At 41.1% G+C, this 22,872-nt stretch overlaps 2 protein-coding genes and 1 long non-coding RNA gene across 4 annotated transcripts; 2 read left to right on the top strand and 1 right to left on the bottom strand.

The window, feature by feature from the left end:
- The first annotated feature begins 9,806 nt into the window (after positions 1 to 9,806).
- Positions 9,807 to 10,717, top strand: LOC121053230. Its single transcript, XM_040520712.1, has 2 exons — positions 9,807 to 10,163; positions 10,235 to 10,717. The coding sequence occupies exons 1-2, from the start codon at positions 9,845 to 9,847 to the stop codon at positions 10,459 to 10,461; spliced, it is 546 nt and encodes a 181-aa protein (XP_040376646.1). The 5' UTR covers positions 9,807 to 9,844; the 3' UTR covers positions 10,462 to 10,717.
- A 222-nt stretch (positions 10,718 to 10,939) lies between these two features.
- LOC102715182 lies at positions 10,940 to 19,320 on the top strand. 2 transcript variants are annotated; one of them, XR_005811101.1, is made up of 5 exons: positions 10,940 to 10,955; positions 14,586 to 14,753; positions 14,950 to 15,069; positions 16,734 to 16,826; positions 17,433 to 19,320. It is a non-coding gene; the product is annotated as an uncharacterized LOC102715182 (long non-coding RNA). The 2 variants fall into 2 exon arrangements; XR_005811100.1 differs by lacking the exon at positions 14,950 to 15,069.
- A 521-nt stretch (positions 19,321 to 19,841) lies between these two features.
- On the bottom strand, positions 19,842 to 22,420 carry LOC102705784 (actin-related protein 2/3 complex subunit 3). The gene is made up of 4 exons (XM_006647044.3): positions 21,893 to 22,420; positions 21,015 to 21,123; positions 20,647 to 20,916; positions 19,842 to 20,340 (listed from the first exon to the last, which is right to left on the bottom strand). Exons 1-4 carry the CDS (start codon positions 21,893 to 21,895, stop codon positions 20,198 to 20,200), a joined length of 525 nt encoding a protein of 174 aa, XP_006647107.1. The 5' UTR covers positions 21,896 to 22,420; the 3' UTR covers positions 19,842 to 20,197.
- Between the last annotated feature and the right edge of the window lie 452 nt (positions 22,421 to 22,872).

Here is a 22,872-nt window from a genome sequence, read left to right as displayed (position 1 = left end):
CAAACCATTCTTCTTTGTGTCCTTCTTCGCTGGGTAAATCTCTCCTTTGACAAAGATGGAGATCAGAGATGGAATCCATTTATCCTCTGCCAACGGAGCAGTTGCCCTGCAATGCACCCCCACCAAGTGCATCGATGCCAAGTCTCTCGCTTGGCTTTTTTAACATCCTTAAGAATTAATATCTAAAGATACATTCTATCTCCGGGTATCAAATTTCTATGTAAAAAAGCTAGCGCTGCAATGTACAGATTGCAATTGCTGATTTGTGACGAGATCGCCGCATGCACGTGTTGGTGTCGCTAGTAGCTGATGATGATGAGAAGGACGTGGAGGCGACGGCAGTATTTATGCGGTGTCAGGAACTGTGTTAGAGATATAGATGCATACGGTTAGAGATATCAGAGTCCGATAAAATCTTAGAGAGATACGATAAAATATTTATCTTGTACTCTAAGCTTCTATGTTCTATGTATCCTATAAATATATCAACGAGGATCAGTGCAATATACAACAGATCACAACAGATCATAGTCTCTCTCATCTAATATTTTTCACATGGTATTAAAGCCTAGATTTTAATAGGAGTCGTCGATTTCGAGTCAGGCACGCCGGCGGCAACCCGCCGCCGGCGAGCCCATCCGGATCGGCAAAGCCTGTGCTTGGCGGCAAATCTGTTCTGGCGTGCGGTTCATAAGCGAGGACAGCTAGCAGCCATGCATCGTCGATTTCCAGCATTTATTGTTCTTTCAATTAGCTATGTAACCCCCAAATATTATTCATAGATTAGATTATTCTAGTGACAGAAGTAGAGATGCGACGACATCAATCAACCAACAAACAAACACTACATCAAGCAGTCGACGTCTTTACCGAATCTCCATGTTCACCATCAACATGCATTGAAGTAACACCGCCGATGGTCTACATCAATATGGGAACAATACGACACCGCTTCGTCCATCATAATGGACATTCATCTCGTGTCCCCTGACATAAATCTTTGCAAGACGCTTTATCGACGCTAGCATTGACCGCGTCATCTACGATGGGAAAAGACTGCATCAACCTGGCATCACTGTGGTGGTGACCTCCTACAAGGCTTACGGAGTACAACAAAAAAAAAGTGACTCGACGTCGACAGCGTTCTCTGACATCTGCAAGATGACCCAAGGGCATCCTCTGACATATGCAAAGACGCTTTCAATGTTATCCTCTGACATCTGTAAGGTGCCTCATCTATGATCGCAGCCCTGTCTCTATTTTTTTTTTGTCTTCGGCTATATGCGGCTACATTAATTACAATGTTTACGACGACCAGGGCTATCACATGATCGGCTACCTCGACGGAAATTACAACAAATTATCCTCGACAACTCCAGTCAAAAGCGTCGGTGTCATCGCTATCATCCATGAAACTTCCGCTATGACTGTGGGAGGGACAAGGAGTGACACAAAAGGGGACGCAGTCACCAAGGTGGAGGACCGAGACAACACGGAAGGAGACGCAGTCACCAAAGTGAAGGACTATCCATCAGAGATGCAATCAATGATGAAGAAACAAAGAAAAAAAGATAGTGAAACACAAGATTTCAAATCCAGTCGCAATCGTTCGCTTCGCTCCCGTTATGATTGAGGAGAATGTTAAAGATATAGATGCATACGGTTAGAGATAACATAGTCCAATAAAAACTTTAGAAATAAAGATAAAATCCTAAAGAGATACGATAGAATATTTATCTTGTACTCCAAGTTTCTATCTCTTATGTACCCTATAAATATACCCACGAGGATCATTGTAATATAAAACAGATCATAGATTTCTCTCCCATCCAATATTTTTCTCAACGAGCATATATTTCTAGCCGGACAATGCTGCCCTGCCCGCTCTCTCCTTTCCCATTTCGTTGTGTTGCTTGCCGATGCCATGCATAGAACGGGCAACCCGAAGAAGACAAGTAGAAAAGCAGCAAACAGACGACAGCGACAACCGGTGGGAGCGGCGCCCTAGCTCGTCGGCAAAACTCATCATCGGGAGGATGAGCGCTCTGCTACTGGGGGGAATATGAAGTGTCCATTCTCTCCTAGAGAACAACGATATCCGGGCCAGGGTATATGCGTCAATGCTTGGTGAGGCTATTGGGCTAAGGAATTGTCCATTTTGGCCCAAACCGCTTCTAATATGTGGCCTTATATTTTCTTGGACCTGGTCCACAGTAGCTTGCAGTCTAGACCGTGTAGCCTAATAGAGGCTTGGGCTCACATGGCAGCTAGGGGTGTGCCCCCACTGTGCGTGCCCTTATTGATTGGTCTGGGATAATGCCGAGAATCCTCCATCCGTCCATCGATCGTTTTATTCCGATCTCCATGATAGATCTCTTTGGGCCAATTTTCTTTCCACGGGCATACGTTTACGTGGACCCCCTGTACGTGATGAGAAGCCATTGCATGCCATTGAGCGTTTCTTCCTGCTTGATCTCTCTAGACTCTAGTTTAAAGAATTAAAGTACACTTCATATCATCGACTAGCTTCATAAATAATAATAAATATTTATATATATAACTTTTATAGGTTGATAGATAAATTTTAAAATGTATTGTAAGATGAAGTGAAATGGTATTTTGTAGTATAGAGAGAGGGGTAGAGAAAGGTATCTTGCCTTTGCGCTGTGAACAGTTTTGCAGATTGCGATGCGATGCCAATGTTTTGTTCGCGCAAAAGAGGAATTCTTGCCACTTGCAATATGAGGATTGTAGCTAGCTAGCTAGATGCGTTTCTGCTGGTTAGCAACGGACTAACTCTGGATTGTCATCGTGTTGTTTTTTTTTAAGAAAGACATGGTTTTATAATTAAAATTAGTCACTCTTCAAGGAAAAGGAGACAAATGCTGTGCCAAGAATATTAGAAGAACCAGTGAATTGACGGTGATGTGTCTCATTGGTTGAGCTATAGTTTATAAGCCAAAATATAGAGAAACCAAAAGTTAATTTTAGAGTAAATTAAGACTTTTATACTGATATTATTAAGAGTTGGAAGTTCAAAAAGGACTAAAAATAGAAAACAATGAAAAATAGTATATCTAATTTGACTTTAGAATTTAGACTTGACTATGTCTTACAAGTCAAAGGTGTGTGCCAATAAGTTCAAATGATGTAAAGTTAAAACTTTATTTAACCTAAAACCACTATGTGGAAAAGAAAGTAAAATTAACTATCGACAACACTATGTGTGCATGTGTGTCATGAGTAGGAGCGATCAGTTGCACAAAATCTAACCGTGGTGATTAATTGGAGTTACGATATCTAGCAATAGTTTCTGTAATAACCAGTTCGTTATTAGTCTAGTTTGATCCGTATGTCTTCTATTCTTGTTTTGGCTATCTAGGATCAGGTGTTTATCGCTGCACGCCTGCACCTAGTCACATATGATATGTTTATCAACTTGTATGTGACTATATACCTTAGGGTTAACCATTTTATCCGAAGCGAGGACAAAATTAAAATTGTGATACTATGTGAACCTAGCCCACTTAGTTGTTATTGGGGCCGGGCTATCATTCGAGTCCCAACTCACACGGCACGTGTTCGTATGTGGTGGCCTATGGAGGGACACATCGTAGCAAGATTCTGGGCATTCGCCTGTCAAGTAGAGGTAAGTTCTCGAGAGTACGGAGCCCCTAGGCCCCATGTGAAGGAGGGGAATGTAATACTCTATGTTTGAACCATCTTATATACCTAAGTCTCTCGAATCACATTAACCCTAAGGTAACTCTCTTACACGAAGCAGCGATAAAAGTGTACGTGTGGTTCTATGTGAACCTAAGATCATCTAGGGCAAGAGTGTATACCCTAGATTTAAGTCCACTTATATCTAGTTCACTCTAACAATAGTACTTTTGAGTTAATTATTTTACGTAAAGCAAGAACGAAAATATGAACGTGGTAGTGTAGACTATGTGGAATCAGGGCTGGGGTGTTACAATGCGAGTGAGTAGAATAAATTGTTTAGAAGAATTGATTATGTAATATTGGAAGATCTCGATTTTTGTTTAAATACATAGAGTAGCACCTCCTTCTTTTTACTTTTGCTTATGTTTATACACTAAATTTTAAATTTTTAATCTTGAATGTGAAGTTGATTTAGGGATTTTTTATCAAAGTTTATTTCATAGCTTAGCTATTAGATCACTAAGAATACATATATAAAAAAATTATTCACAAATTATTTTTCGTTTGCAAATACGTCGTTAATATTTTTCCATAAAAAAACAAACAATCACCCGTAGCCCGTACGAGTTGCTTATTACTCTCGATGAAGCCCAGTTTCAGTATCCATAAGCAGGCACAACCAAAGTTTACACGAGTGCATATTACAGCATATACTCCAAATCCCGATGATAGCTAGAGACACACGTACGTATCCTTGTGTAAACGGAAGGTAAGGCCAACCTAAATTTTGGAACACGACGAAAGTTCAGAAAAGAAACCACATGAATTACCTGCAGGCGAAGAACCGTGGTAATAGTAGCCATCATGATCTCAGAAGGTTTAGTTGGTGTCAAATCGGCCTTTCGAATCCAGTAGCTCTTCACCTGACGAACAGACGCCTCCTTCAAGCAGCAGCAAGCAGGAGGAGGAGGAGAAGAAGATCATCCTTGGGACAGGAGGAGGAGAAGAAGATCATCCTTGGGAACAGCCAGGGGTAGTCCAGGTAGGCCTCTGACTACTCTGAAATCGGCTCACGAAGACCCTCCGACCCCCGGTTGGCCGGCCCAGCCCAGCAAAAGCGAGAGGTAGGGTTAGCAGAGCTGTGGAGGAGCGTTGGGCGCTGGCGGCTAGGACTCCCGCACGCCGCCCCCGCCCGTTGTCGTGCATGATGCATGCCTCTCCGCCTCCAGAATCCGGCTCTCCGCACTCGATCACAACCAGTAGGAGATGACAATTTTACCTATGAGTATGGGTACCCGTGGATACCCGACCCGACGGCCATGGGATGGGTGTAACTTTTTGCCCGTGGGCGTACCCGCCCGCTACCACCTATGGGTAGCGGCTAGGTTTTAACTTTTACCCACGGGCAACCTGTGCCGGACCCGATTATATTTTTTCCCAATTGGCCCATATAAAAAACCATATATATTTCATTGGGATACTATTGTTGGTTAATAGTTTACTATTTTTAAGTGTGATACTATGACTTTGATATCATTGTTCTTTTTATTTATAATTTTGAGTTTGTTGTTTCTTTTACTATTTTCTGTATGTATATTGGATAAGAAACTAAGGATATGTTTTATTTCAAAATACTTACGGTGTACCCAGTGGGTACCCGAGCGCCCGCCGGATATAGGTATGGGTATAATATTTGTCCACTAAAAAATTTAGGTACGGGTCAGGTATTTATGAGTAGGTATCGGGTCGGGTACGTTCTTACTCCGCCCATATCCGACCCGACCCATTACCATCCCTCACAACCAGTCGTGGCGTCGCCTTGCGCCCTTGCCCAGCTGACGGCTGCCCCCTGCCCATGGGCAACAACCCCGTCCACATCGTCGTGATCAACCACGGGACGCCAGGTCAGGACGAGCAGCTTAGTGTCAGCTTCTTTAGCAGCTCAGACATCAGCACCGATCCATCGTGTTGTATCTGTCTATGGTCTGTTTCGTTGGCTTCAGTAGGCAGCAACGCACTGATCATTGTAGCAATATTAGTTGCGTTAATCAGTAGCTAATGGCTACAACGGCATTGTTCTTCTTGCTAGCAGCTGCTTACTGATTCTTGATCTTGCTTTCTTCCAGTACAACTGTCCACGGTTGCGAGAGTATTTAGTCAGTACCATTGGTCAGTTGTTGCATTCACTCTCTCAGAATCATGAAGCTAAAGCAATGAAGATTAATTGAATTCCAACTTGAGGTTAGTGACTGCCTATCTTAAATCCTCAATCCTAATTGTAAATTTTGCAATTGCTCGATGCTCGTAGTCCTAGAAATTGATGTTATTTTAAATCCTCACTGTAAATCCGTGAACATGATGAATCAAATCATAAAAATTTCCTGGAATTGCTCTATCAGTGTATCAGTGGACTATTGATGTTATTTTTATATTTCTAACGCATTTTAACTAAATTTATAACCGCATATGTGACTGTGGCGTTCAAAAAAAAAATTGTTATATGATGTCAACTTGTGGCGTAGGCCTGCACAACCAAAAATTCCTGGCTACGTCACTGCTCCGGAATGCCAAGCGACAGATAGGACCCACAATTAGTCCTGCCAGTGGATTAAAGTCCACCCCTCATCCACTCCAACCCAAAGCATATCCATAAAATTATTTTCTAAACCCAATCCAATCCAAACCGCATGCTTCTTTCACCCATACCAATCCAACCCATAAGTTAAACCCACATGCCAACCCATGGATCCTACCCATAGCAAACCAACATCTACCCTTCACAAGTTTTTGTTCCATTAGTGAAGCAATCTCTAGTGCATGTGTGCTTACAGTCAGAGGGAAATACATGCACGAACGAAACCAAATGATAACAGAAATGCAAGTAATATTTTACTTGAATTTTACTAAAAATCCAAGTAAATTAGTAGTGCACTTAAACTACAGCCAATTAGTAGAACACTAAAGTAAACTACAGCCAATCTGTTGTAGCAACAGTAGTGGTAGTACAGCAGGAGCAGCAGTAGTAGAGAAAGAAGGGGAGATTGAGGCTTGTTTAGTTCCTAAATTTTTTTCCAAAAACATCACATCGAATTTTTGGACACCTAAATAAAGCATTAAACATAGATGAATCAAAAAACTAATTGCACAGTTATGGAAGAAATCTATCTTTTGAGACTAATTAGCCCATGATTAGTCATAAGTGCTACAGTAACCAATATATGCTAATGACGGATTAATTAGGCTCAAAAGATTCGTCTCGCGGTTTCTAGGCTAGCCATGAAATTCGTTTTTTCATTCGTGTCCGAAAACTCCTTCCGACATCCGGTCAAACGTTCGATGTGATGTTTTTATTAAAAAATTTTGGCAACTAAACACCACCCGAAGAAGAAAAGCAGCAAGAAACATGTTGGCTTGCTGCTTGCTGCCGCCTCCCTTTTGCTGCCACCTGCCGGCTTCAGCTTGCTGCCTGTTGCAGCTTGCTGCCGCCTCCTGCTTGTTGTTGCCTGTCGCCTGGTGCGGTGCTACCTGCTACCTCCTGCCGCTCGCTGACCCCGTCCAGTCGCCGGGAGAGAGAGGGAGGAAAGAGAGGGAAGACTGGATGAGTCAGAGCTTAGGGGGCAGCGATGCCGACGAATCCAGTCACTGGGAGGGAGCGAGAGAGGGAGGGCTCAGGGGGCGGCGACGCCGGCGAGTCCCCAGCTGACGGCGGCATCGACTAGCCCTTGGAGGAGGCCAGGAATTAGGCAGCCTTCAGGTTGTGATCCATGGACTACATCTATGGATTGGCACACTTTGCTAGCCCGCATTCAATCGAGCCCAACCGTAATTTTTAACAAACCAAACCAATCCGATCCAAACTAAAATCTTAGCCCACTCTAACCCATCCAACACAATCCAAATAAACATCCAACCCATTTAAACCAAAAGGACCCGCTCCACTGCTAGGCCTACCCACTATGCCGCGATGCGGCGACCACTCCATGCCCCATCGCGACAGAGATGCGATCGACTGCGATTCGATTCACCGTTGAAATGCTCAGTTCGCCTTTATTCATCGAGGCCACTTGCTCTCTCACTCACTCTCTCTTGATCGATCAGGTGACCAAACTGTCCATTAATCCAAGCTTAAAGATCTAACGACCAGTTTCAGAAGCTTGTTTTGGGAGGGAGAATATTGGAAATTAAGCATCGTCGCCTTTTGCATGAGCTTTTTTCTCTGTACTTTCCATGCTTGTGCGATTGCAAGCTCACAGAGAGAGAGAGTGCGTGTGGGAGAGAGAGATGAGGAGCTCTCCAAGAATGATCCTGGTATTGCCATATTGGTAGCAAATGCCATGGCATATCCAGAATTGGCCTTCTTGTTCATCATCATCCTTCCTTTGTTTCAAGGCCATGGCAGGATATATATATATATATATATAGAGAGAGAGATTGGTGGTTATGGGATGGAACATATCATATCTCCCAAGTACCAATGCAAGGCAAAGAAAGAAAGAAAAAAGAGCAAGAAAGAATGGCATCAAGAGCATGAACAGAGCAGAAAGTGGTATCCAAACGGCATGAGTGTGTGGTAATCTGTGACTGACTGTGAGTCATGAGGTTGAGGTGAATTTGGGGTGGTTTGTGGGAGCGACGAGGGTGAGAATCACAGTGCGGTTCTCCTCTGGCATGGCCGCCGCCGGCCGATCACCGGCGAGACGAACTGCATGCCGGCCGGCCCTGCCAAAGGAGAATTGCCCTGCCATTCAGAGCCCTCCATTTTTCTGTCTCCCGACGTGCTCAAAAGTTAAACCATGTTGGCTTCTTCTTTTCTACTAGCATTTTGCTGTTTTCCAACTCGAACTTACTGCACATTTGACTGCTCTTTGGTTTGCATATGATCATTCTCAACGGCTTATCTAAATTTCATTGTCCATATCTATTATATATATATAAAGTAATAGAAAAAACGAGCCATCACGTTAATTCTCACGGGCTAGAAATTCTAAGATTAATCGAAAAATAGGAAAAAAAGAAAAAAAAAAGAAAAGATCAGTTTTTTTAGTCGGACAATGAACAAACCGTATACTATAAGAGAGAAAAACGAAATACCGGTATTTGAGTCGGACTTCCTCCTTCACATAAGAATATCTTAATCAGATATGCTTAATTATTTTGTTCAGCGATAGATCAACATACAAATATAATATAGTGCTTACAATTGGTTTCCAAGGTGAACACAATCTACATATCTGTTATAATATATGTTTGTTCTAAAGGCTAGAAATTATCATGTTAATCGAAGAAAAAAAATCTACACCGTTAGATTATGATATATGTAGATCATATGGTCTAAATTTAAGTATAAATTTAAGGTTAGAAACTACCACGTTAATCGAAAAAAATCTACACCATTAGAATATGATATATCTCATAGATCATACGGTCAGACACCAGCACCACGTTCACTCTAGAGGGTACAAATTACCACCCGGCCCGAAGGGACGGCCAACGACGGCACGCCGGGTAATTTTGCATTTAGCCCCTTTCCACTTATAAAGAGCGGAAAGGGGCTAAATGCAAAATACCCATGCGCGTCCCGGAAACTTTTCACGATCGAACCGCTGTTTGATATATATATATATATATATATATGTGTATATATATATATATGTATAATATATATAATTGATTAATCACAAATGCTCTCTTGGCTCAGTGGTCACTGCTACACTCTTCTATTCTAGAGACTAGAGATCGAATCCTCATATTAGCATATTGATAACCACTAAGGCAAGAACACTCTTCTATTATAGAGACTAGAGATCAAATCCTCATATTAGCATATTGATAACCACTAAGGTAAGAGAGTGCTTGTGATCAAATAAATACATGTTATACATATATGGGTGGTTCAATGATAAAAAGTTTCCGACCATTTTGCATTTACCCCTTGCCGCCCTTACAGAGAGGAAAGAGGCTAAATGTAAAAGATCCAACGATTGCCGGCTGTCTCTCCCGGCCGGGTGGCCGTTTGCCATGTCAGCATTCCGCCCTTCTGCGGCAGGAGGTTATTTATGTGAATTTTTAAAATGCAAAATTAAATTTGTGAAATATTTAATAAATAAAATTAAAGATTCAAAGATTCCATCTCGTCGAAGTCGAACTCGTCCCCCCTCCCCACGTTCCGATTCGAGCAATGCTCGGTGCACAGGCGGCGGCGGCGCCGCCGCCGGCCGTTGCCAAGCTTAGAGCCGAACCAAACCTCAGCACAGCGACCATAGCCTCCCTCAACGACGACCTCCTCCTGGAGGTCCTCCTCCGCCTCCCGTCCCTCCCGGCCCTCATCCGCTCCGTGCTCACCTGCCGCTCGTGGCTCCGCGCCGTCCGGTCGTCGCCGGAGTTCCGCCGCCGGTTCCGCGCCCTCCACCCGGATCATATGCTCGGGATCTTCATCGACTGCGACGGCCCCGCCGTTCCCGGCACCCCGGGCTTCGCCTCCGCCGACAGCCTCACCGGTGACGACCCCGACCCTGACCTCGCCGCCGCCCTCCGTGGTGGGAACTTCACCCTCGACTCCCTCATGCAGGTGGAAGAATACGCCTCTCCCGGCTGGCATGCCGTCGATTGCCGCGGCGGCTACCTCCTCCTGCTGAACCCGTTCGACAGGAGGTTCGCCGTCCTAAACCCCTTGATCTGGGTGGGACGTCGACTTCCTCCCGCTGCTCTGTGTTTGCAGGGATGGATCGAGGCTTCCTGCTGCGGTCTTCTCGTCCAAGACTTGGGATTGGATCATCCATCCATGGATTGAGTTAGCTGGAGATGGCAAGTTGGCAACATGAGGACAATGTCCAACACTGGCGTGCTCTGGATGGCTCGATTTACAGGGGTGCAGTTTTATGGCTGGGGAGACTAAGGATGGAGGGCTTTGCATTGTCTATGCAATAGACTTCCTCATTATCGCCTGGATACCTTTAGTCGGCAGGAATGGGGTCGTGAGATGGTTACCGCAGAAGATATTCTCTTTCACACCATATCTCAGTTGGATTACTAAGGCTCCCCGCATAGTTACAAGGGCATGAGAGTTGTTGGCTTTAGGGCTGGATATGTGTATTTGGCAACAGTGGAGGTCATCCCTGATGACCATGCTCCCTATTGGTTCTTCTCACTTTGCCTGGAGACCATGACGCTTGAGAGAATGTTTCACGAGAGATTTGAAGGACGTTTCTATCCATATATTATGGCCTGGCCTCCTTCTTTGGTTTCTGATGTTTGAAGATTTGGAGAAGGCTCACAGTGACATTCTCGGGGTATGAGCTATCCATCATCATTGAAAGTTGGTTCTGAAAGCTTTTTATACACTGAATTTATTGATCTTTGTTGGATATGGTGACCATTTAAGCTCTATAGAGTATAGAACGATGGATGTTTGATCAGTTCCATATTTCCTTTACAATACCTGTATTCTGCGTATTGCCTCTAGACTTCACTGACAACTTTTTTCTGTTTTTACATTTCTTTTATCATTTTCTGAGGAAAAAAAATCATGGATTCTAGTTCTTACACTTCTGTCATGGAAAATTAGTTGTGATAAAGTTTGAACTTTGACCAGCTTCTAACAGCAATCTTTTAGTTCACTACTAGGCATATTTATGAATTGCTAATAACAATTTTTTTAGCAGAACCTTTTGTGTTTCTAGATGTCTTTGTTGATTTATTCAAGCTTTCTTGTTCTTGCTGCATCAACAGCCAAATAGCATCGTTTGGCTTTAACTGCTCAACTACTTTGTGGCATATTTTTTTTACCTCTTTTCTGGTAGCTTAGTTGTGCCTTGTGATATGATGCCAGATAGTCACTGGTTTCATGTACTGTAGGTATTCAAATGATGTGTCTCCCACTAACTTCTTCAATTATGTCTAGTTAGGAACAAAATAGATCTTCTGTGATCAATATATACTAGGTGTATAGACACTGTCCTATTTTCAAAGGATTGTTCTTCAAATTGAGAATCCCCTCAGATGTTATCTATTTATGGGCTTTGTAATGTGGCCTGCAGAATTAGCCATGATTTAGCAAATTATGCTAGAACTCAGGATAGTTCTATGTTTTGGAGAGATAACTCTTGTAACCTCATATCACATTTAGTGATGGAGGAAGTTGGAACTGTTTAATATATTCCTGTTTCCCCACAAAAAAAAAAAAATGTGGCCTGCAGTCTTGCATAGTAGTGTTTTACCACTTATCTTAGGTGCCATTCTGTCTCAATGATGAAAGTAGCTAAAGTATTCAATTCTGCTTCAATGATGCAAGTAGCTAAAGGCCTACAGCATTCCATCCTGCATCGATGATGGCAGTAGGTAAAGTGTTTCTGATGACTTTACCTTACAATGTCAATGCACAGTTACCAGCTATGTAGTGTAGCTCTAGAAATCCAAAACTGCTTAAATTTTCAGACTTTTACTCGGTTGGCCAAATCTTCATTTCTCTCTATATATTGGAAAGTTATTTTCATAATTTCCTGTTCTGTGTTCCTTAAATGCTGGTGTGAAATATTGCAAACTGGTTGAATTCTATGAACAAACAGATGCCAACTTGTTGACTGTTACCTCCATTCCACATTATATGACTTTCTGGTCCTCCCTAGATTAATATGGACGCTAATAAATCTGGAAACATATACAAAACATATAATATGGAATAGAGGGAGTACAATCGATCTGTTACTGATTTGCATGGCAGATCAGGAGTGTCAAATGCGATGACTTGCTGGCAGCAAAGCCCAGTGTCTTATTATATGGTGATCGAGGCTGCTATTGGCTACATTTTGATTTTATTTTGTTGATTTCTTTGTGCATTTCACTGGATGCATCAACTATCAAGCTAGACCTTACCTTGTAGTCTTTATTGCTTATAGTTGGTACATTTGTCTTGTTCATAGGGAGGGTTTCCCTCCTACAACACCTATGGCCTATGGGCATTATTCATGGGTGAAGTGGATCCTCTGAGGCTCTGACTTGCAAGCAGTAACCTTGGCCCTTAGGAATACAATCTATAACATCTTTACCAGGGGATACTTTCCTAACTAATAGATATGAGACCAATTAATTAATTCCTATCCTAGGAAACAAATATATTACTAGGGAAATAGATAATCTAATGCTAATAGTACATGGGTAGGGTTCATGTGCACTGCAACTGCCATAACAATGCATATGTTCAACTTTTGTTATGTTTTCTCATGCAAGGTTAATTGTTTTTTGCCCTCCACTTTGATCTACTATAAATCAAAGGAAAATCATCAAAGATGCTTATATTACTTTGAGACCAGATATTCCAGCATTCAATAGTGAGTAGTTTCTTGAATTATTTTTTTTCCATCTTGCTGGTTAACAAATTTTCTTGTAGCTAGTAGCTACATACTTAGAAAATCTAAAGATGCATCTCAGTCAATGTGAATAAATGCGCAACAGTGTTTGCTGAAGTTGCATGTATTGAGCTAGTGATGACTCTAGCGATGTTGGACCAAAACTAAGTATTTTTCTCAAGGGGTTGCCCTCCTAGCATAAGGATATCAATTGTTTCATTTCATGAATCAGTGATTTCTGGATGGTAATAAGGTCTTGCCTTTATTGTTTATTTATATGACTCTTTTCCTGTTTGTTAGTGATTTGCGTATCTTTGTATTAAGGGAAGACGTTTTACAAAAGCCATGCTAGGAGCAGGCGAGACATGTTACACAGATTTCTTGCGACATCTTTTTATGATCCATGGTGGGCAGCCGAGTGCTACTCAAACTGCCAGCGTTGGCAGAACAATCCCCACAGCAACCCAAAGCGGTCCATCTTCCGCGATCATTTGAATTAGCTATGCCAAGTCTTGTTGCTTCCTGTTGAAAACCCGGTTGTTCCAAATCTCCACTCTCTCCAGATTGCCCAAGCCACCAGGATGATGATTGAGTCAAAGCCTCTTTGTTGGGTCTTACTTAGCCTGTTCCAAGCATTTCACCACCAAACACCAAAGTCTGCTTGTTGAACTATATGGCAGTTCTGCACGTGCTGTGCGCTCAGGATAGCCCACCAAACTTGGCTTGACTCCAGGCATTGAACGAGGACGTAATCTATTGTCTCGATCTCCTGGTTACAGAAGAGGCAGTTCCAAGAGTTTGTAAGACCGTGTCAATGCAGTACGTCTGCTGTCCAGCAGCGTTGATGGAGGGCAAGCCAAGTGGACTACGTGCATTGAGGTGGGGCGAGTGATTTTCAAACTGGGTTGGTGCCTTCAAACATGATGCATCCCTCGAGAACTGCCTGAGGTGGTCTCCCATCTCCAGCGGGCGCAATCTCTTTCTAGAGGATTGAGCACAATTGAGCTCAACCTTGAATATACTTTAAGTTTGTATTTTCTCCATTAATCTTTTGAATAGCATAGCTATAAGGAATAAAATTATAACCCTTAAGGAAATCATGATGTTTGTCTGAGCTACCCTGTTAACACGTGACAACCTGGTAATTGCCATTTACATCAATTTCATAAATTGCCCATGTCTTATCAAACCTCATGATAAATGTTGTGCCACTAGAAAGGTTTCATTTTTCAAATGACTTCATTAAATAAACCTAATAAATTTATAATATGGCAATTTGGGCACCTAAAATTCTAATTTCCTGTGATGATGGAGAATTCGATTAGTGAAGTTCTTACTATTGAGGGAAACTATATGAGGTTTTTTTTCTAACTTAAATAGGTCTAGCAAAAAAATCTGTATGGCTCACATTTAATTTGACCATACCCTTTTTTTGACTCTGATTGCTTCTGCAGTTCTGCTGTTCAGATATGAATATTTATTAGAACATGTCGATTATCTAGTGTGCTTATTTTGGTGATAAATGGGTTAATTGTGGAATTAGATTAAATGAATTCTAATAATGGACACTGACAGGTTTGGACTTTGGACAAGATGATATTCCACGTGACATCCTTTGGGGAAGTAGAGCATCTCCTTTCGTAGAAGATTGAAGAGGTCAAAAACTTGAAATTGATATCACCATCTTTTTTTCTGCAAAAAGATAACCCCAGTACAAATCCTCGGTTATATATCTATATCTAGGTACTTATCATATTAAATCAATCTATTTCTATTACTTTTTTTTGATATTTTATTATTAAATATAGTGATACTCTATGAATGGGCATTTGACTCTTCTAATGCCTTTAACTGTGGATGTATCAACTGAGTTATTGCTAGATGTTTCTGTTTGAAGTGCACACTTAACTCATAGCTATGTTCATGAACCATAATCTAGGTTGTTATGGCCCTGCCCATGGGAATGATGCTCAATGAACATGAAAACAGATCCATGAACACATACCTCATGCAGTGTGCTGCACAACATTATGTCAGAAAACAATACCCATATGTTGAGGTTCGCATGCTGAATCAGAGTCACTGAATGGCAGGGCAGCTCTCCTTTGGCAGGGAAAGGCTAGCAGTTTATCATCCAATAATAATTATTCACCACCTCTTGCCATCCATGCCATAGGAGAGCTGCACTGTGATTCTCACCCTGAAACCTTATTCAATCTGCTATTATTGCTCACTCTGATTGTTCTTTACTTCTAATGTTTCCCTTGCTCTGTAGTTTCATTTTCGAAGTCAGGTATATATAGTGCAAAGATCAGTGAGTAAAATCTGGATATGCCTCAGAATATGCTACCAAAGCTGACAATGCTTGAATGGCTAATAAACTGTCACTTTTGCGTCTGCACCTTATAACTGATTGACCCCCTTAGCCATCTGATCAAAAAAGAACTGTGTATGATTCTTCATTTTTTTCTGCCCCTAATACAAAAGGGAACCTGGCTTGAACATGAGCTTGAATTTGATGGACCATGTCTGGATCATATTCTTTTCCATTTTATGGATCCTGCTGATATTATGCCCTGTTCTGGGACATTCTTATGGATCTTCCCCCTGGGTGCTCTTACTAAGAACCCACTATTGCATCTGATTCTTTGAGAGCAAAGTGGCACAACTTTTATAAAGTAATACTCTGTACAAGCAGCCTGAAGAGCCTGTCCATATGATTTTGATCAGATCAGATCAAATCACTGCTGAATGTATAATCTCAGACTCATCCTTCATCAACCATCTAGGCAAAAACAACATTATAACGATATTATTAAGCAGAAGAAAATTTGTTAGCTATGAAATGCAACATACATATACCTTGTATCTTCAACAAAAGAGACAATATCATACCATTATTAGGTGTATAAAGTGTTTTTTCCCCAGTCATGTCATTTCTTTGTTCTTGAAATGTATCAGTCCATGACATGTTGTTACTTCCCAAAAGGGCCAAACTAGCATTCTTTGATGTGGTTTGTCCATGACCGATGATTTAAAATCTGGGAATCTCTCTGTTTTTCATTTTGTTTTGCAGACCTTTTCCACTCTATTTTATATGTATGCCACCTAGGATGTGTTTGGGAAAACAAAACCATTGATTAAAAATTAAAGTGCTGTTTGGTCGTACACGTACAATAAGAAACTATAACCCAGCAGTTCATAATGCAACACGCAAATTTAATACTTTTACACTGCCTTCTCTGTCTGCTTCAAAGGTATGCTTACACCTTCAAGAGTACAATTGGCCCCAAACAAATGCAGCTAGGTGAAATGAACATGACTTAAAACTTTTATGGTTCTGTATATTATTATTACTGATCCCAATTAAAACTGGCATACAAATTGAGTTAGGTTGTTTTGGGGCACTATGTGACCACTGGCTAGCACTGGATGAAAACGAGCTACCCGATGGGTCAATCATGGCATAAGGGGGACGCTGGTTGTGATGAATTGGCTAAGAGCCCAAAGTGAAGAGTGACTCATGTTTCTACAAAGTGTTATCCTTCACAGAATGAGTACTGAACGTACTTGTAAAGCATATTTTAACAGGGACAATCTACATAACCCTTGAGCAAATAAGCATGTTTTAAGATGTTTAGCATTATAATTACAGTGATGAACTTATATTTGGTTGTTTATGGAAAGTTCTGCTTATTAATCAGTTATTCTACCTTTCTTTAGGAAGCGTAAAAACATGTGAGATCTTCTGGAAGGATAGCATACTAAAACAAAGAAGCCCAATGGTGATGTACATTAAATCCTTCAATATTGTTGGTAAGCACACTTTGGTCGATATTGCACCAAAGATTTGTTCTCATAAGTGTCATGCTTACGTGGCTTTTCAATGCCCAAGAGCTGCTTGACCTGCACATTTTGGTACTTCTCCAAAGAGTATCAGTTTTTTCCAGAGTTTTGAAAGGGCATGAAATGAGGAAGAATATGCGGAAGGATGTTCCATGTAGCAAATCATAATATATACGGACATTTTCACATGACAAAGAATATGACTCATGTTGGTCCACCAATCACATTTTCATGTGTCCAATTTGAAAACTTATCATCTAGTGTTGCTATGTATGTTTGTTTTTAACAAACAAACCCGCACTACCAATAGTATGGATAACAATGAGAAATTTCAAATTTGTGGAAAAAAGCTGGACCTTTTTAATCAGAAGATAATACTAACCATTATTTTTACATGGTATCAGTGTCTAAACAGCACTTCCTGATTTAGAAGCATATCCATATCTTGTCGATGCCTACTGCTCTGCTATACATAACAATATATACATGTCTGGTAATAAGAAAAAGAAAAGGATCGTGAGAAATGATGTGTGTGGACATAAGGCAAATAACAGACGTAATATTTTTCTTATGTAGGAGGTACTGAATTACTGAGAGAATCACAGTGTAATTTCTCTGGCATGGGAGCTGATGGCTGTAGAAGGATCTATCAGCATTGCTATGAATGTCCCTGGCAAACGTGAATTGCACTACCATTTGGAATAAACCCTGGTTTGGTCTTCCAGTATCTTTGAGTACATAGCTACTATTTTCAGTCATGTAGTGGAATGCATGCATAGTATTTCTTCTATGGATCTTCAAAAGCCTCTATAATCATTTCTACATCCTCATAAACAAGAACTCTGTGTTTCTTACAAGCTTGCATGCACTTCTTCATTGAAGTTTTAGTTTTATAATCTTATTTATTTTGGCCTGAAGTGTTTATCAGTAACAGCTTTGCATTTGGAAATTCAATTTCATTCACTTAGTGCATTTGCAAATATGGAAAATCAGACGATAGTTGTCTTCAATTGTTTCTATTCATATAGTGCATGTACATTTTTGTCCAGTGTCTTAGTAACTTAGTAGGAGTATGTGGTACATGACCTGACTTCATATGGAACAATTCATGCGTTGCTCAAGAATCAAACTCATAAATTGTCAATTCCCAAACCCACTGGCATTGGCCTTTTTTTTTTCTCTTAAGTCTTACAGATCCCATCGGTGTTTTGTTCCTTGCATATATGTTCTCGTTGCTAAGCTTTTGAACCTGAAGGTATGTGATACCATATGATGGAACAACATCCCATGATGTATGCCATGGCTTTGGCCTTTTGCTGTAACTAATCAATTGCTTTTAGCAGCAGCATTTTGTCTAGTTGATGTAGACTAATATCTCTATTGTGAGCGCTAGACCACCTTATTGCCAATTGTCTCCTTGATAGATAGATGTTCTGTGAAGTGTGGAAGCTGTTGATATCTTTATCCATACCTCTACCATTTCAAACAAGCTAACTTTTCAAGTCAAAATTCATGCTGTGAGATTGTGACACACCCCAATTGTGATGACTGACTCAGGAAGTGGGCCTGACAATTTTATCATGTGGGTGATACCATTTTGAGGCTTGTTCCCACATTCTTTTTAACAATATTGGTTTGGGGACTACCTTTAGTGTATATTCTGTGTCGGAAGCACAACTCCTGGTCCTTCAAAGTAATACAATCACCATTCTTTAAAAATTGTATAACATAGACTCCAACAAAATTACAGTACGTATTCCCTGCTAACACTAAATATCTCAGGATAACAGATTTGAAAAGGTGCCTGGGATGTGGTGTGCAGTTGGCTGTGAAACTTGGTCAGGGTTGAAAAACAAGAAATGTTTCTTCTTTTTATCCTTTGTAGTTTGGTGGAAGTCATTCGATGCTTGCCCCCTTATCATCCGTCGTCTTACTTTTAGCCAACTATTAATGTATTTATCTATATAGGAATAGTTAATATGGTAAGACAGATGCATGGACTGAATCTGGTACAGGTAAATCCAATCCCCTCCCTCACTTTTTTATCATTTTTGCAGAGCTATAACTGGCCATTTAGTGGTGAGCATCTTGTGTTATGCTATCTGGAAACCTTGGCTTGTTTCCAATCCTAACTGTTAAACACTAATAACATATACTCCACTGTGCTGGACAGGCATGCAGATAAAAGACCTGGAGACGGTTGTTGAATTAACCAATATACTCTGATGAAGATGCCGAAGCAACACTCCTTTTTTCTTGTAGTGAAGTAACACACTGGATGTGCTCTTGCCTGTAGTGGTCCGATGTGCTCATGTCATGAAATCTGCTTCCGTGTTCAAGTTGAGTTCTTTTTTGTTTTCTCTCTTTTTGGTCAAAGAGGATTTGCACGAAGATGTATTACTTCTGTTTTATAATATATTATAAGACTTTTTAATCCCCCTAAACTTATATGTAGGCTAATGAATCTGAGCACATAAAATAAAACATGTACTTCATATATTCCATATTAAGATTTTTTTGACTTTGTTTAGATTCATTCATTAATCAATGTATATACACCCATATTTATTAGTATTTATATAAATCAAGATAAAACTAGAAGATATTATAATATAAAAAAATACATTGATCTATGAATAAATTTAGATAGAGCAAGAAAGTCGGGTAACGAGAGAGAGTAACACCTATGTTAAGGTTCTGTATGCTTTCGATACTGCTATATTTTTCTCTTTTAAGAATCTACACGCAAATAAACATCTTGCATTACGTATTCTTTGTCCAATAACATGGTGCCCGTCGTGCCATGGAGTTCGAATGTTAGCTCATGATCCAGTGATGCAACGGGCTTTGGATTGAAAGTTTGAAACCGATGTGTGTACGGTGTACCATTCAAATGACGGTACAAAGGAATTTTGAAGCGCATATCCACTATCCAGATTTCAACAAATCTTTAAGGAAAAAAAAAAGGTGAAGAACAGATAAGGACTACCACGGAAAACAGAAAAAAGAAGATAAGGGAAAGAGATTCACATTCTGATTAAATCTGTACATATGTCTTGCAGGGAACATTCGCAGTTAAAGCATCAAAGGAAACACATGCCCATTTTCAGGGCACAGACTGCGTACGACAAAATGAAAATTTGTATTTCAGCATAACTGAAATATGTCCTCATCCATGGCAAGAAACAACTGCTCTATTATCCCTTGTTTCATCCAAATCTTTGGCTTCCACAATTGAGGTGTAGAATCATTCTCATTTTTTTAATTCTCTAAGGTAATCACAGAAATAGGTACGCAAGTGCAATTACATTCCTACAAGCGACAAAAAAAACTCCCATACTTCAAAGAATGACAATGTTCATGAACTTCCTCTTTGCAAAGGCCAACCACCATTTGTTTGGAGTGCCATTGGCTCTGTATGCACAGTTAAGCAACCTTCCACTTGTTTCCTCCCTTATCTGCTTCAGATAGTTCCTCAATAATTCTGCATCCAACAAAGAGAGGCTTAGCAGCTTAACTAAAGATCACAAATTCACAACTCATGTGAGATGATGGAACAGTTTGATGTTATATTTAGTTCATATGAAGTCCGCAATCTAATTAGGTCTACCATGAACATAAATTTTCTACTTGGCTGTGCCTATCTCAAAAATAGTAGATGAATAGTCAGTAAACAACTTATTGCCTCCATAGTCCATACCAAGAGCAGAGTTGGTTTATGTCGACTAAAAAAAAGAAAAGAAAAGAATGCATGCACACAGATATAGTAGTGGGGGATGAAGTCGTATACCTGCTTCCTCCTGAGATTGGGGTAGAGCGAAAAGACCAGGGAAGGGAAACCCTGGCTCCCCAGGAACAGGTACTTTCTCCAAACCCAGATTAATGATAGCCTTTGTCCCTACAGCCAGTGTTCGGCAACCTTCCAGCCTTTTCAAGGCAATATTGATGTAAGATGTCAGATAGATCAGCAATTTGTCTGCTGGGCTTTTCACATGAAAGTTTTTGAAGAAGACATTCGCTCGAAAGAATGTAATTGCTTCATCAACAATGTCAGCCTTATCTGTAATAGCATCAATATAAATCAGCAGTTTTGCATGGTCCTGTAGAAGTGAAATTGTGGAATTATATCGTGCAATGTATTTCATCATATCAGCATACCTTGATCAAAGGCAGGTGCTGGGCCCCTTATATGAGTTTTTAGCGGAAGCAAAGGACAGCCACATGCTTTGGTAATACCATTGTCATCGACAAAGCTAGAGTGATAAACCTGTCCACAAGTACAAAATGAAAGCAGTGTTAAGACACTACAGTTAATGTGCTACTAGCTCATGACAAGCAATAGTATAACAAAACAAGATGGAAAATAATCAGTGAAAGAAAGTGAAAGCCAAATGAAATTTGTCAGAATCTTGTCTTCCACACAGGAACTATAAGTACACCAATCCCATGTGGTCGGCATAAGAAACTAATGAAACAGGCACTGAAGTATCACAAACTGCTAGCATGGGATACTAAAGAAGGCTGTGATCCTTCAATCCAACAAATCTACGCTAACAAAGACCATTCAAGCAGCTCTCAAGTTTCCAATAACAAATAATTAACAATTTAACATACATATTTTAACCGACGGATCGACAAGTCTTAGACCATGCATGAACCTAGCAAACGCAACTATGTCACCAATTGAACTAATACATAAGTATGGCGGTATGCAGAATCCGCGAGCCTACGAATTCTCTGAATTGGCCATACCCAATTCGCTGCTCGCGCATAAGCGAGCATAACAATCCCTAACTGCAGCATGCATCTGACATTGGGACTAATGAACAGCTACTAGCTCTCAACTTTAGATCCTTAAGCCAAATTTGTGCAATGGGGAAGGGGGGCAAAAAATCCCCAATGGATGGTAGCTGAGCGCCTGGGCCGAGCTGATCGCATCGCGCGTGTACGGCGAATCGAAGCGCCACCCAACCGAATCAGATCAAGGCGAAATCAAATCAAAGCGATGTAGGGTGGATTCTTGCCATGTCGCGTACCATTTTTCTTGGTCCCAGCAACCGAGGAGGAGGAGGAGGAGGAGCCCGGGGCGCTGACGACGGCCACTATCCTCCGAGGAAGGATCCTCCGCCGGTGCGGTGAGCCTGGCCGGCCGGAGACGGGGAGGGAAGGAGAGGAGCGAGACAGCGGGGAGGGGAGGAGTCTTGGTAGGTAGGAGAAGGCCGCGTACGCGATGAAGCAGGGGCCCGACGAAGACGACCCCAGCCACCGCCAAGGACTGCCGCCGAGCTCGCGGAGACGACTTCGAGTCGCCCCCGCCCCCGCCGCCGCAACCCCCGACCTCGCTGCCGCGTTTGCGCCGGCCGGGTGTCGATACGAGCCGCAGCCGTCGGATCTGAGGCCGGATGGGGGCGGAGCAGCAGCGCTGCAGGGTGTGGAGGTCGCGGGAGAGAAGGGGAAGGGTGGCTGGTTGTCTCGCCGGGATCAAGGGCGGCCACCGTCGCCGTTGGGGGGAGAGAGAGACGTGGCGCGTGACGGGAGAATGCCCGAACGGGGGAGGCTGGTCCGCTCCGGACAGGAGAGGGGCAGAAGGGTCTTTTCATAATCCAAAAATAAAAACTCACTGCGGTCAAAAATATTTGTATTGGGATAAGATTTGGTCAAAATTTAAGATTACAATCATCCATTTCTACCTCCGTCTCAAAATAATATCATTTTTTAGTTTTTTATATAATATTTTAACTCTTCGTCTTATTTAAATTTTTTGTGATTAATATTTTTATTCTTACTAGATGATAAAATATGAATAGTATTTTATACGTGACTATTTTTTTTAGTTTTTGTACAATTTTTTTTAAATAAGACTAATGGTCAAACGTTGGACATAAATGAAGTTATTATGGGACGGAGGTAGTATATCTTAAATACTGAGTTTAAATGTAAAATAAATAATACACCTAGATTCTCTTCAAAAAATACTATTATAACATCATAAATTTATTAGATTTTACAAATATAT

This window comes from Oryza brachyantha, chromosome 2 (assembly GCF_000231095.2).
Source record: "Oryza brachyantha chromosome 2, ObraRS2, whole genome shotgun sequence".
Taxonomy (NCBI): domain Eukaryota; kingdom Viridiplantae; phylum Streptophyta; class Magnoliopsida; order Poales; family Poaceae; genus Oryza; species Oryza brachyantha.
The sequence above is the reverse complement of the archived record's forward strand: the minus strand, read 5'-3'. Positions and strand labels throughout refer to the sequence as shown.

Coding starts and splice junctions, on each gene's coding strand:
- LOC121053230 (XM_040520712.1), top strand. CDS start 9,845: ATGCTCGGTGCACAGGCGGCGGCGGCGCCGCCGCCGGCCGTTGCCAAG. Junction 10,164..10,234: donor CTCCGCCGACAGCCTCACCG/GTGACGACCCCG, acceptor TCCCTCATGCAG/GTGGAAGAATACGCCTCTCC.
- LOC102705784 (XM_006647044.3), bottom strand. Junction 20,917..21,014: donor AGCACCTGCCTTTGATCAAG/GTATGCTGATAT, acceptor ATGCTATTACAG/ATAAGGCTGACATTGTTGAT. Junction 20,341..20,646: donor CCAATCTCAGGAGGAAGCAG/GTATACGACTTC, acceptor TGTTGGATGCAG/AATTATTGAGGAACTATCTG.